Source organism: Oncorhynchus mykiss, chromosome 4, assembly GCF_013265735.2.
Source record: "Oncorhynchus mykiss isolate Arlee chromosome 4, USDA_OmykA_1.1, whole genome shotgun sequence".
NCBI classification, from domain to species: Eukaryota; Metazoa; Chordata; class Actinopteri; order Salmoniformes; family Salmonidae; genus Oncorhynchus; species Oncorhynchus mykiss.
The window spans coordinates 24676305-24692500 of NC_048568.1; the positions used below are offsets into that span (position 1 = coordinate 24676305).

The 16196-nt window shown below is 42.0% G+C and overlaps 1 protein-coding gene across 6 annotated transcripts in view; it reads left to right on the forward strand.

Annotated features, from left to right (window-relative positions):
• The window catches only part of utrn (utrophin), a 341113-nt gene that overhangs the window by 28280 nt on the left and 296637 nt on the right, over positions 1-16196 (forward strand). For all 6 annotated transcript variants that reach the window (XM_036975991.1, XM_036975995.1, XM_036975989.1 and 3 more), the window contains one exon: positions 12517-12578. In XM_036975991.1, the coding sequence (XP_036831886.1) occupies positions 12517-12578 (62 nt within the window). The remainder of the gene's footprint in view (positions 1-12516; positions 12579-16196) is intronic.

A 16196-nucleotide genomic window follows, 5' to 3' on the forward strand; every position in this document is an offset into this window, starting at 1 on the left:
TTTAGTGAGTCTGTGTCTTAGGTGGTTTAGTGAGTCTGTGTCTTAGGTGGTTTAGTGAGTCTGTGTCTTAGGTGGTTTAGTGAGTCTGTGTCTTAGGTGGTTTAGTGAGTCTGTGTCTTAGGTGGTTTAGTGAGTGGGTTACACACCTGTTTACGAAAGTGTGACGCAGCTGCTGCTGCAGAGATCTCAACGCAGCTGTTCATTCTGTGTGTGTGTGTGTGTGTGTGTGTGTGTGCTCTCGCCTTTACATAAGGGGATTCAGCATATTCAATAGTATAGCGTGACAATTGCATAGTTTCACTCAATGGACCTTTTGTGTGCATTCAACTTTACTTTGCGTAGTCTGCACCTCTGATTTCATATTGTGGTTAGACATGATGATTTGATTCTTCTTCATAATTGCTTGTCTTGCAACCTTTATTTTGACTACATGGGAAATATATACAGTTGAAGTCGGAAGTTTACATACACTTTGGTTGGACTCATTAAAATTTGTTTTTCAACCACTTGACAATTTCTTGTCCTAACCAACTTGCCAAAACTATAATTTGTTAACTACTTTGCACGACACAAGTAATTTTACAACAATTCTTTACAGACAGAGTATTTAACTTATAATTCACTGTATCACTGTAATTCACTGTAGTTGGTCAGAAGTTTACATACACTAAGTTGACTGTGCCTTTAAACATCTTGGAAAATTCCAGAAAATGATGTAATCGCTTTAGAAGCTTCTGATAGGCTAATTGACATCATTTGAGTCAATTGGAGGTGTACCTGTAGATGTATTTCAAGGCCGACCTTCAAACTCAGTGCCTCTTTGCTTGACATCATGGGAAAATCAATAGAAATCAGCCAAGACCTCAGAAACAAAATTTAAGACTTCTGGTTCATCCTTGGGAGAAATTTCCAAACGCCTGAAGGTACCACGTTCATCTGTACAAACAATAATACGCAAGTATAAACACCTTGGGACTACGCAACCGTCATACCACTCAGGAAGGAGACGCGTTCTGTTTCCTAGAAATGAATGTACTTTGGTGTGAAAAGTGCACATCAATCCCAGAACAACAGCAAAATACCTTGTGAAGATGTTGGAGGAAACGGGTACAAAAGTATCTATATCCACAGTAAAACGAGTCCTATATCCACATAACCTGAAAGGCCACTCAGCAAGGAAGAAGCCACTGCTCCAATACCGCCATGAAAAGCCAGACTACGGTTTGCAACTGCACATGGGGACAAAGATCCTACTTTTTGGAGAAATGTCCTCTGGTCTGATGAAACAAAAATAGAATTGTCTGGCCAAAATGACAATCTTTATGTTTGGAGGAAAACGGGTGAGGCTTGCAAGCCGAAGAACACCATCCCAACCGTGAAGCACGGGGGTGGCAGCATCATGTTTTGGGGGTGCTTTGCTGCAAGAGGAACTGGTGCACTTCACAAAATAGATGGTGTCATGAAGTGAGAAAATTATGTGGATATATTGAAGCAACATCTCAAGACATCAGTCAGGAAGTTAAAGCTTGGTCGCAAATGGGTCTTCCAAATGGACAATGACCACAAGCATACTTCCAAAGTTGTGGCAAAATGGCTTAAGGACAACAAAGTCAAGGTATTGGAGTGGCCATCACAAAGCCCTGACCTCAATCCCATAGAAAATTTGTGGGCAGAACTGAAAAAGCGTGTGGGAGCAAGGAGATCTACAAACCTGACTAAGTTACACCAGCTCTGTCAGGAGGAATGGGCCAAAATTCACCCAACTTATTGTGGGAAGCTTGTGGAAGGCTACCCAAAACATTTGACCCAAGTTAAGACAATTTAAAGGCAATGCTACCAAATACGAATTGAGTGTATGTAAACTTCTGACTCACTGGGAATGTGATGAAAGAAATAAAAGCTGAAATAAATCATTCTCTACTATTATTCTGACATTTCACATTCTTAAAATAAAGTGGTTATCCTAACTGACCTAAGACAGGGAATTTTTACTGAGTTTAAATGTATTTCCCTAAGGTGTATGTAAACTTCCAACTGTATTTTTAACATAGTCAGTTGTTGCTTCTGTGGTTTTGAGATGGAATACTTTCAGCAGCCAGAGAGTTTCTCATTCTGCTGTGTGTCAGGAGAAACCTTCTCACCTGTAAATTACACCATACCTACCTCCTCATCTACACACACGGGGGTGTTTTTGAAAAGGACTAAGTGGGGATATCGGTTAATCTTCCCGGACACAAGGAGTGTTTTCCCCACAAATTCCCCAATCCCGGCAGCGGAGCATCGACAGTTCTGGGTCGGGCAAGCTTGGGCAAGTGTCTGGTTGGTGGGGGTGGAATGCGTGGGAAATGATGGGAATGCTATACATTCCACACGTCCCACAAAGTCAAAATATAACACCGTTGAGCTGTGAACAGGGGGACAAGGGGTGCGTGTGTGTCTGTATGTTTGTGTGTCTGTATGTTTGTGTGTCTGTATGTTTGTGTGTCTGTATGTTTGTGTGTCTGTGTGTGGATGATGTACTGAGGTATCGATTGAAGAGTCCGTGCATAGTGCATTATCATTTGTCCGTGCAAACAATGATTGATAGTTAGTTAAACAATAACATCTTATATGCAGATGCAGTGTGCGTGTGCGAGCGTTCTTTGTGCTCGTCTGCGTCAGCGTTGTATGTGGTTGTTGGGCATACATGGGGCATACCACCCATTGAGCCCTCTGTTAGGGTCAATTGTACACAGGTCAGGTCAGGGGTGGAGCTAGACTGATGGATAGATGTCCTAACAGCTGTGTTGTTTTTAAAACTTTACAAGGTGAAGTTTACCCGGGAGGGACGGTACCTTTTATGACGTAGTCTTCTGTTAGAAAGGGTTTCTCTTCTCGGCTTAGACACAAGGGACTGGTTTAGTGCCCAATGACACAAGACCTGGGAGAAGCATATAATTTACACTGAACTGTACTGAAAGCCTTAAATGGTTCAAATGCCACTAAACCTCATACAAAAAGTTGCCTACACTGTTTAGTCTATTGGCTAGTGCTGTCAAACAATTAAAACATTTGATCAAGTTCATTGCAAGATTTGCTGTGATTAATCATGATTCATCGCAAATTCAGAATTTGCTCAAATGGAGCTGTAATTTAAAGATTTTTATACAAAAAGCATTACAGAAATATTTGCCGTCTTGATTTTGCCCAAAGTAACGATAAGTCAAATCTGTTAAATCGATAAAGCACACGTTCTTTAACCTCAATGTCAACTTGTTTTGACCTCACATTGCTATGTTTAGTTTGATAGATTATGGATCTAGGATGTTTGCAGTGTATTTTGAATACCTTTCAACACTAAAATTACAAAATGTTAACTTGAGTTAACTGATTAGCTCTGACAGCACTACTGTAGACACATTTCAGGTTGTTGATGGAATTCCCTCTGGTCTAAAACAGTCCTGGCTGTGCTTAACCTACAGTGAGATAAAGAAGGAATCATCAGAAATTATGTCCTCTCTGTTTTCCCTGTTCCCAGGGCTCCTTGTGTTGATGTGAGTGTTGCTGCCATGGAAACTACAGTGGGGCAAAAAAGTATTTAGTCAGCCACCAATTGTGCAAGTTCTCCCACTTAAAAATATGAGAGAGGCCTGTAATTTTCATCATAGGTACACTTCAACTATGACAGACAAAATGAGAAAAAAAATTCACAAAATCACATTGTAGGATTTTTTATGAATTTATTTGCAAATTTATTTAACTAGGCAAGTCCGTTAAGAACACATTCTTATTTTCTATGACTGCCTAGGAACTGTGGGTTAACTGCCTTGTTCAGGGGCAGAACGACAGATTTTCACCTTGTCAGCTCAGGGGTTCCAATCTTGCAACCGCACAGTTAACTAGTCCAACGCTCTAACCATTGCACTCCACGAGTAGCCTGCCTGTTACGCGAATGCAGTAGAAGCCAAGGTAAATTGCTAGCTAGCATTAAACTTATCTTATAAAAAACAATCAATCATAATCACTAGTTATAACTACTAATCCAGTTTAGCAGGCAATATTAACCAGGTGAAATTGTGTCATTTCGCTTGCGTTCATTGCACGCAGAGTCAGGGTATATGCAAGTTTGGGCCGCCTGGCTCATTGCGAACTAATTTGCCAGATTTTTACGTAATTATGACATAACATTGAAGGTTGTGCAATGTAACAAGAATATTTAGACTTAGGGATGCCACCCGCTAGATAAAATACCGGAAGGTTCCGTATTTCACTGAAATAATAAACGTTTTGTTTTCGAAATGATAGTTTCCGGATTCGATCATATTAATGACCAAAGGCTCGTATTTCTGTGTGTTATTATGTTATAATTAAGTCTGATTTGATAGAACAGTCTGACTGAGAAGCAGCAGGCCCGTAATCATTCATTCAAACAGCACTTTTGTGTGTTTTGCCAGCAGCTCTTCGCAAGGACAGCGCTGTTTATGACTTCAAGCCTATCAGCCTAATGGCTGGTGTAACCAATGTGAAATGGCTAGCTAGTTAGCTGGGTGTGCGCTAATACTGTTTCAAACGTCACTCGCTTTTAGATTTGGAGTAGTTATTCCCCTTGCGCTGCAAGGGCCGCGGCTTTTGTGGAGAGATGGGTAACGATGCTTCGAGTGTGGCTGTTGTGTTCCTGGTTCGAGCCCAGGTAGGGGCGAGGAGGGGGACAGAAGCTATACTGTTACACTGGCAATATTATAGTGCCTATAAGAACATCCAATAGTCAAAGGTATATGAAATACAAATGGTATAGAGAGAAATAGTCCTATAAATACTACATTAACTACAACCTAAAACCTCTTACCTTGGAATATTGAAGTCTCATGTTAAAAGGAACCACCAACTTTCATATGTTCTCATGTTCTGATCAAGGAACTTAAACGTTAGCTTTTTTATATGGCACACATTACTTTCTTCTCCAACACTTTGTTTTTGCATTATTTAAACCAAATTGAACATGTTTCATTATTTATTTGAGGCTAAATGGATTGTATTGATGTTTTATATTAAGTTAAAATAAGTGTTAATTCAGTATTGTTGTAATTGTCATTATTACAAATAAAAAAATTGGCCGATTTAATCGGTATCGGCTTTTTTTGGTCCTCCAATCGGTCGACCTCTAATCTAGATACAAGGGCTTTGATACGGTACAGGGACGATATGTTTTAGTTTGAAACAAATCGGTGCAATTAGTTTTGATTAGGGTAACGATTTGATGCGATTCGGGACAATATATTTTTTGCATGAACACCTTCATTTCCCTTTTTAAATTAATATTTGCTGCTGATGGGAGCTCAGGAGCGGGCCTCTCTGAGATTACTTTTCTAAACTGTGTGTTGTGTGTTAGTTGATGTGTGAGTGTGTAACTTCATGTAGCTTTAGCTTTTTCCTCTGCAGAGGTGTGTGTGTGTGTGTGTGTGTGTGTGTGTGTGTGTGTGTGTGTGTGTGTGTGTGTGTGTGTGTGTGTGTGTGAGAAGACCGTCCCCAGTCCCCACCTCTGCGTGTGTGTTCCCTGCAGTGCTTTGGGTCATTAGCTATCAGATCAGTGAGCTGTAAGAGGAGTCCTGTGGGACTTGTCTTCCTGATGTAATCACTACTTCCTGTTTCACTGGCAGGCAGATTGGAAGAAGGCCTTTCCTCTCAGAGTGGATAGCCGTGTGTGTGTTCTTACCATCAGTCTGGTTTCACTGGTTTAGTGTCCAATTGTATACTAGTGTGTATATGTTAGAGGGAGTGTGTGTAATATGATGACTGATGCATACTCCAACGGGAGTGTTTGATTAATACACACTGCTCAGCTGCCCCACATCCATTCAATAGCAGGTATATAGCTCATTTCTAGGTGGACAGATTTGGGCTGTGGCAGTCATTACATTTTGTCAGACGGTTATTGTCATGCAGAAGAACAGTTATCTGGCTATGCTCCCTGCCATAGGCTGTACGCTAGTTCATTTAGCTGACAAGATATGCGTCCCTTGATATTATATGATTTAATAGTAAGAAGAATATAATTGAACTTAGCTTAATAAAATAGAAAGGATATTTTTACCATTCCGAAGCGTGTGTGCTATGACGTGGCCATGTTGAACGTAAAAGGGATCATTTGAAACAGGTCTTGTATGCTAGATATATAGTTATTTGGCAACTTTATTTGTGAATGAAACAAACCTTAGAATATCTTAGAAATCAAAACATATATGGGCTGCATGGAGCGACTATCTGCTATTGATTTGAGAAAGAAGCAGAAAAAGCTTGTGCTCTGTTCCTTGCCTCAGGCTGCACAGCTGTTCTCTCATCAACTGATTTTCACCCATCAGACTATTCTCAATTTAACCTCGTCTTTACTAATATATAAAATGTGTTTTGATTTAGAATGGTCCATTGTCAAATGGGCAGGAACAAGGACAGGGGGAAAAGACATGTAGGTAGGCTATGTATTGTATAACGACACTATCATTAGTTTAATTCCCTTATTTTTCCAGGCTTGGGCTCTTATATAGGCCTATGTGTAAGGGTGTTTTTGAAATAACGTCACTTTAGAAAGCACTGTCCATTTCATTGTGTTAGGCTTTGAAACAACATCCACAACAACCATGTTTTCCACTCCGTTTCAATCTGTTGTTGAACTTCTTTCTTCAAATTGATCAATCACAGTGAGGTGAGTTTTAAGAGCACGATACTGTTTTGATGATAAGTGTTTGATGTGATTTTCCCATTGCATTTACGTTGATGTCAGTGGTTAGAGGGACAATAGAGCCCTGAGTACCAGGCCATTAGGACCTGATGGAGGGACAATAGAGCCTTGGGTACCAGGCCATTAGGACCTGATGGTCCTAATGAGAGTTGGTTACTACTGTCGTGTCTTTGGCTATGCCGGATTAAGTGATATGACATGCTATTCTATAAAATCCGTTCTCTGTAATTAATATCACCTGATTGAGCTCCTCATGTAATTAACTAGAAAGTCGGGGCACCACAAAATAATATTTATAGAGCAGTTATCTTCTGAATAAACTCTTAACTTGTTGAATCTAGGGGTCATTTTTTTTTTTTTTTTTTAAATAACATTCCCAAAGTAAATGGGCTATTTTTCAGGACCAGAAAATAGAATATGCATATAATTGACAGCTTAGGATAGAAAACACTCTAAAGTTTCCAAAACTGTAAAGGTATTGTCTGTGAGTATAACAGAACTGATATTGCAGGCAAAAGAATGAGAAAAATCCAATCAGGAACGCAGCGGCTTCTAAATAAGAGTCCCTTCCTATGCTTCCCTATTGAGCAGTGAATGGGATATCAGCGAGATTCCTATTTCTATGGCTTCCTTAATGTGTCTAGTATCACAATACATAGTTTCAGGCTTTTTAAAAAAAATGAGCCTGAGCGACAACATTGCGTCAGTGTCCATCTGATGGCTCATTTGTGTATTTCTCGCGCAAAAGACAGAGGTAGCCATTTTTCCACCCGGTCTTACTGAAAAAAGCTCTGTCCCGGTTTATATATTATCGAATAGATATTTGAAAAACACCTTGAGGATTGATTATAAACAACGTTTGCCATGTTTCTGTCGATATTATGGAGCTAATTTGGAATATTTTTCTGCGTTGTCGTGACCGCAATTTCCGGTCGTTTTCTCAGCCAAAAGAACTAAAAGAGCTATTTTTGGCTAAAAAAATAATATTTTTGGAAAAAAGGAACATTTGCTATCTAACTGGGAGTCTCGTGAGTGAAAACATCCGAAGCTCATCAAAGGTAAACAATTTAATTTGATTGTTTTGCTGATTTTTGTGACCAGATTGCCTGCTGCTAGCTAGGCATAATGCTATGCTAGGCTATCGATAAACTTACACAAATGCTTGTCTTGCTTTGGCTGTAAAGCATATTTTCAAAATCTGAAAATTGAGTTTAATAATTTATTTACGAAATACCTAACTAATCACACAGAATTAATCATACCCTGATTACAAATTATGTCATAAAGGAAAACGTCCCTAGCGGACGGAACAGATATGACAGCTGGTTACACAAAGAATGGGGGTTGGGTTTGAGTGAAAGAGCGGGAAGACTGAAGAACAAAGGGAGAAGGGATGTCTCTATCGGTCAGTAGGCAGCTACTCTATCGTAAATACAGGATCTTATGCATTCTAAATTACCGCCCATTTGGAAAAGGAAAATGCAATGAATATTTACTCGCTTCAATAGGCTGGTCGTAGATGCTGGTCGGGTTGGCCAACAGAGATCTTCCTGTCCTCGGAAGAATGTATCTCTTGGTAAATTGGATACATTGTAGTAACGTCGTTGTTTTGGTAGACGGTATACTCTGTCTGTCCTTTCCCAGTCTACGCTTGGCGGCTGGAGTGAATCAGAGTTCAAAGTTCATACCCCGTTGCCATGCTTATATGCTCATGCTATATTCTGGCTGGCATTGTTGAAATTCATCATATTCGACGTGTCGACCGTCCTCTTCACGTGGGACTTCAATGCTAATTTCGTTAGGTAGCTGAGATTGGCTTTGCTCTGTAGTTATCTGAACGCTTCTGACATCAAGGCCGTTGCCTTAATGTCCCCTGTACCGGAAGTTAAATTGTCGTCAAGGCTTTATATAGGAAGGGAGAGGAGGGCGTGTTTCATAGTTTATAACCAATGTCTGTTCCCGTGGGTGGGCCACTGATTCGGGCCTAATTCACTCATGAAAACCCAATTCTCACATTTTAGAAGCTAAAATCACATTTCATCCCCTCAGAAATAATTTCATATTCAAACATTTAAATTGAACAACAATTCCATGTGAATCTGATAACTATAATGTGTAGACTTTCCACTATACAGTTTATGTCATCCTATCATTGATGAGAATGTCTCAGATGACAACCAAACTGACATCATATTCATTAAGTACCAACACATATGTTCAACTGGTTGGTGTATGGTGTTCCCAGAATCTCCATGTTAACCAAGGGATTTTCAATAGTCACATAAGTAGGGTAGAGAGAGGAATAAAGGGGGAGAGGTATTTATGACTGTCATAAACCTACCCCCAGGCCAGCATCATGACACTACCAACACATGTCCAGAGAGCATAAGAGGAGATAACCGTGACTCAATGGTCATGCGGAATTTTACTGCGGTGAGGAAATTTTGTCAGCCTGTGATTGTCATGCAAATAACCGCCGGTCTCATGGTAATTTACCACTAAAATAAACACATTTAGCATCTCCTGGCTTCCACGCATAGCCTGCAAGCCACTGTATCAGACCTTTTGAACAGCTACATTTGAAAAAGTCAAATACATCTATTTAATATAGCCTACACCATCACAATCAATCCATTATTTATTTTAGACAGGTCTATGAAACATGATATAAAGAAAATGTAGCCTATTTCAGAAGAACTAGGCTACATCTGTTACCACCTCAGTCATCGGCTTCATCGTACGTACATATCCCAACCAGAAGCCATGGATTACAGGTAACGTCCGCACTGAGCTAAAGGCTAGCGCTGCCACTTTCAAGGAGTGGGACACTAATCCGGACGTTGTCAGAGTGTGCGCAACTGGTCGAAGGAAGTCCTCTCACCCTCTCATCCTCCCCCTAGTCCCTGTCCTCTCACCATTCCCCTAGTCCCTGACCTCTCACCCTCTCATCCTCCCCCTAGCCCCTGTCCTCTCACCCTCTCATCCTCCCCCTAGCCCCTGTCCTCTTATCGTCTCACCCTTCCCCTATTCCCTGACCTCTCACCCTCTCATCCTCCCCCTAGCCCCTGTCCTCTCACCCTCTCATCCTCCCCCTAGCCCCTGTCCTCTCACCCTCTCATCCTCCCACTAGCCCCTGCCCTCTCACCCTGTCACCACTCCCCTAGCCCCTGTCCTCTCACCCTCGCGCCCATCTCACTCTTCCCCTAGTCACCTCCCTGAGGCACATTCCTGTCTTTATACCCCTGCTCTGTGAGCCAGCGGTGCTCACACACAGTCCACACATCTTGAACAAAGGAGTTGCCGACCCTTCTGGCTGGTGATCATAATCTTTGACCTCTGGTGTTCTCCTCCTCCCCCCAAATACATGGATGTTGTTTAACACCCAAAATACATTGATGTGCCTGGGGTGTCTTCTCTCACAGACAGACAGACCAGACCAGACCGACCAGACCGACCAGACAGACCAGACCAGACAGACCAGACAGACAGACAGACAGACAGAAGCTGAGTTGAATGAACTCCTCTGACAGACAGCCTGTGGTGGTCATTATTGAGAAACGACTGACAGCTCAATGAGGGGCTTATATTGAAATATAACTTTCAGCTGACTGACAGGTGTGGGATAGAACCAACTTAACTGACAGATCAGGGAAGCGGACTATGACAGTAGTGGGCGTATTTTAGCTGAGTGCCACTGTGGTTGACAGTTGAGAGACCCCTGAGGTTGTAGGGATGGAACTACATAATATAGTCATTAAACAAGTAAAATAACCTGACATACTGCTTGTACAACTACACAATGAGAACTGACAGGCAGGCAGTTAGCTTAGTGGTTAGAACGTTGGGCCAGTAACTCAAAGGTTGCTGGATTGAATCCCTGTGCTGACAAGGTAAAAATCTGTCGTTCTGCCCCTGTTCCCCAGGCGCCGAAGACGTGGATGTTGATTATAGCAGCCCCCCCCCCGCACCTCTCTGAATCAGAGGGGTTGGGTTAAATGCGGAAGACACATTTCAGTTGAATACATTGTTTCCCCTTCTACACAATGAGACCTTATTAAAAACCTGACCTACTGCCATCTACACAATGAGACCTTATTAGAAACCTGACCTACTGCCATCTACACAATGAGACCTTATTAGAAACCTGACCTACTGCCATCTACACAATGAGACCTTATTAGAAACCTGACCTACTGCCATCTACACAATGAGACCTTATTAGAAACCTGACCTACTGCCATCTACACAATGAGACCTTATTAGAAACCTGACCTACTGCCATCTACACAATGAGACCTTATTAGAAACCTGACCTACTGCCATCTACACAATGAGACCTTATTAGAAACCTGACCTACTGCCATCTACACAATGAGACCTTATTAGAAACCTGACCTACTGCCATCTACACAATGAGACCTTATTAGAAACCTGACCTACTGCCATCTACACAATGAGACCTTATTAGAAACCTGACCTACTGCCATCTACACAATGAGACCTTATTAGAAACCTGACCTACTGCCATCTACACAACGAGGCCTTATTAGAAACCTGACCTACTGCCATCTACACAATGAGACCTTATTAAAAACCTGACCTACTGCCATCTACACAACGAGGCCTTATTAGAAACCTGACCTACTGCCATCTACACAATGAGACCTTATTAGAAACCTGACCTAATGCCTTCTACACAATGAGACCTTATTAGAAATCTGACCTACTGCCTTCTACACAATGAGACCTTATTAGAAACCTGACCTACTGCCTTCTACACAACGAGGCCTTATTAGAAACCTGACCTACTGCCATCTACACAATGAGACCTTATTAGAAACCTGACCTACTGCCTTCTACACAATGAGACCTTATTAGAAATCTGACCTACTGCCATCTACACAATGAGACCTTATTAGAAACCTGACCTACTGCCATCTACACAATGAGACCTTATTAGAAATCTGACCTACTGCCTTCTACACAATGAGACCTTATTAGAAACCTGACCTACTGCCTTCTACACAACGAGGCCTTATTAGAAACCTGACCTACTGCCATCTACACAATGAGACCTTATTAGAAACCTGACCTAATGCCTTCTACACAACGAGGCCTTATTAGAAACCTGACCTACTGCCTTCTACACAATGAGACCTTATTAGAAACCCTGCTGGAGAGAACAGAAGACAAGAGAGATGGGGAGGAAAGAAGGAATAGAATGTGAAATATTTGTTCTGATGTACTGAGTCACTTGGGAGTTATTACAAATAGTTGATGTGTGAGTGTGTAACTTCATGTAGCTTTAGCTTTTTCCTCTGCAGAGGTGTGTGAGTGTGTGTGTGTGTGTGACTGATTGCGTGAGTGTTATTTCGGAGTTCTGACGTTACAGTCTCACCTTTCTGGATCTCTGTCTCTCCAGACTGACATGTTGTTTTGTTCCCAACCTTTTAGGAGGTTACATGGTCATTATCTTTACATCAATCTTCTATCCAGCTCCTAGTGGTCTCATCTCTGGCACAAATAGTGCAGCAATCACCTCACAATGGGACTTTTAGTCTGGTTTCAAAGACCTGCAGGTACACCTAATAACATGTCAGTGAGTCTAGTCTCAGAGTTGGGGTTCTCAAATGGAGGCACAATTGATCTGCATGTGCTCTCTGCTGACTGATGTTGCAGACCTATCTGTCCTGTTTTCCTGTTGGAATAGTGACCGGTCCAACATGATGTTTTGTTCTGGTTGGAACTAAAAATAAGGTCTGTTTCTCACCGTGTCTCTTTTTCTCTCCTCTCTTTCACAGATGAGCACGATGCAGTACAGAAGAAAACCTTCACCAAATGGATAAATGCACAGTTCTCCAAGGTAATGCCAAAGTGTGGTAGGCTATATCCGAACCTGTTCACACAAAGGTTGCTCAGTTAAACCCACCAATAATTTAAGTTAAACCCATCACTAATTTAACTTAAACCCATCACTAATTTAACTTAAGCCCATCACTAATTTAACTTAAACCCATCACTAATTTAACTTAAGCCCATCACTAATTTAAATTAAACCCATCACTAATTTAACTTAAGCCCATCACTAATTTAACTTAAGCCCATCACTAATTTAACTTAAGCCCATCACTAATTTAACTTAAGCCCATCACTAATTTAAATTAAACCCATCACTAATTTAACTTAAGCCCATCACTAATTTAACTTAAGCCCATCACTAATTTAACTTAAGCCCATCACTAATTTAACTTAAGCCCATCACTAATTTAACTTAAACCCATCACTAATTTAAGTTAAACCCACCAATCATTTTTGTTAAATCCACCAGCACCAGCTAAGAAAATATTGTTCTGGAAACCTCCAACACTGATGCTGAACTGAGCTAGGAGTTTGAAGACGGGCTGAATGAAGTAGTGTGAGCAGGTTATTTCTGTCCAAACAGACTGTTTTGTTTGACTGTTTCAGACTAATAACTTCCCCTTTGAACACTAACCCTGACCTTCTCTTCCCAGGCCCAGGAGAATAACAGATTCACTGCAGGAAAGAATAGATAGCCTAGCGGAGCACTAAGAGGACATTAGCATGGCTGACTCCCCTATTACAGTGTATACAGGGAAAATGCTTCAACGTTAACTCGATTTAGCTATTGTCTTCTTGATAAATTAATTGGTCTTCACTTGAGTCTGGTTAATCTTCTCTGTGCTAATCAGAAACATGCTAATGTAACATTGATGCTTCTGTCCCTCTCCTCGCCCCAACCTGGGCTCAAACCAGGGACCCTCGGTCTCCCACAAAGCATTGTTACCTATCACTCCACAAGAGCCTTGGCCCTTGAAGCAGTTGTTACTCTTGCTCTACAAGGTTAACTAGCTAGCCATTTTACACCATTTACATTAACGCGCGCTAATGCTAGTCTGATAATGGACCTTGTGTGTGTGTGGTCTTGTTTTAGCTATGTTCCCTCACTCCCACAGGGTAGTTAACAGAAATATTTTAAACATGCTTATACAATTTCACTAATTATTTTTTCCATAAATACATGTATGGACTCTAGTTTTTTTCTTTTTCTCATTCGCTCTCATTTCTTTCTCTTTCTCCTCTCTCTCCCCCTTCTCCCTCTCGTTTTCTCTCTGTAGCGCCCCCCCTCTCTCCATCTTTATTATTCCTCTCCTCTGTGTTAGCTCTGTGTTTCCCTCCTCTCCTCTGTGTTAGCTCTGTGTTTCCCTCCTCTCCTCTGTGTTTGTTAGCTCTGTGTGTTTCCCTTCTCTCCTCTCCTCTGTGTGTTTCTCTCCTCCCCTCTGTGTTAGCTCTGTGTGTTTCTCTCCTCCCTCTGTGTTAGCTCTGTGTGTTTCTCTCCTTCCCTCTGTGTTTGTGTTTGTTAGCTCTGTGTTTCCCTCCTCCCCTCTGTGTTAGCTCTGTGTGTTTCTCTCCTCCCCTTTGTGTTTGTGTTTGTTAGCTCTGTGTTTCCCTCCTCCCCTCTGTCTTTGTTAGCTCTGTGTGTTTCCCTCCTCTCCTCTGTGTTTGTTAGCTCTGTGTGTTTCCCTCCTCTCCTCTGTGTTTGTTAGCTCTGTGTGTTTCCCTCCTCTCCTCTGTGTTAGCTCTGTGTGTTTCCCTCCTCTCCTCTGTGTTAGCTCTGTGTTTCCCTCCTCTCCTCTGTGTTTGTTAGCTCTGTGTGTTTCCCTCCTCTCCTCTGTGTTTGTTAGCTCTGTGTGTTTCCCTCCTCTCCTCTGTGTTAGCTCTGTGTTCCTCTCCTCTCCTCTGTGTTAGCTCTGTGTTCCTCTCCTCTCCTCTGTGTTTGTTAGCTCTGTGTGTTTCTCTCCTCTCCTCTGTGTTAGCTCTGTGTTTCCCTCCTCTCCTCCGTGTTAGCTCTGTGTTTCTCTCCTCTCCTCTGTGTTAGCTCTGTGTGTTTCTCTCCTCTCCTCTGTGTTTGTTAGCTCTGTGTGTTTCTCTGCTCCCCTCTGTGTTTGTTAGCTCTGTGTGTTTCTCTCCTCCCCTCTGTGTTAGCTCTGTGTGTTTCTCTCCTCTCCTCTGTGTTAGCTCTGTGTGTTTCTCTCCTTCCCTCTGTGTTTGTTAGCTCTGTGTGTTTCTCTCCTCCCCTCTGTCTTTGTTAGCTCTGTGTGTTTCTCTCCTCTCCTCTGTGTTAGCTCTGTGTGTTTCTCTCCTCTCCTCTGTGTTAGCTCTGTGTGTTTCTCTCCTCCCCTCTGTGTTTGTTAGTTCTGTGTGTTTCTCTCCTCTCTTCTGTGTTAGCTCTGTGTGTTTCTCTCCTCTGTGTTAGCTCTGTGTGTTTCTGTCCTCCCCTCTGTGTTAGCTCTGTGTGTTTCTCTCCTCTCCTCTGTGATAGCTATGTGTGTTTCTCTCCTCCCCTCTGTGTTAGCTCTGTGTGTTTCTCTCCTCTCCTTTGTGATAGCTCTGTGTGTTTCTCTCCTCCCCTCTGTGTTAGCTCTGTGTGTTTCTTGTTGAGTTGTTCTGTTGTCAGGTCATATCTGAGGTATGGAGAGTGGGATGTTAGAATGAGCTCTGTTCTCTGTTACCTCAAAAATTACCCAGAAATCTCTCATGTTTGATCCCATCCTCTGGTTTCCATTTCCTAACCATTTGCCCAACTTCATATGCTATTATATACTGTACGTGATGTACGTACCCTTCTACCCAGTTATCAACAGAAACATTGTCTACCATCACCAGTGCATAAACTATAAGGATGTTCAGAATTTTTGAATCATTGCAAATATTTCTAACCTGAAAATGAACTGAGTTGATTTTCCATAACATTTTCCATGCAAAACATTGCACAGCATTATGTACTCTGAATACAGGTTTGTATGTAGACAAAACAACACACTACACACGCATGAGAAGTGTCCTTACACACACACATGAGTAGTGTCCTTACACACACACACATGAGTAGTGTCCTTACACACACACACATGAGTAGTGTCCTTACACACACACACACACGAGTAGTGTCCTTACACACACACACACACACACGAGTAGTGTCCTTACACACACACACGAGTAGTGTCCTTACACACACATGAGTAGTGTCCTTACACACACACACACACACACACACACACACGAGTAGTGTCCTTACACACACACACACACACACACGAGTAGTGTCCTTACACACACACATGAGTAGTGTCCTTACACACACATGAGTAGTGTCCTTACACACACACACACACACACGAGTAGTGTCCTTACACACACACACACACGAGTAGTGTCCTTACACACACACGAGTAGTGTCCTTACACACACACGAGTAGTGTCCTTACACACACACACACACACGAGTAGTGTCCTTACACACACACACACGAGTAGTGTCCTTACACACACACACGAGTAGTGTCCTTACACACACACACACACACACACACACACACACACACACACACACACACACACACACACACACACACACACACGAGTAGTGTCCTTACACACACACACACACACACGAGT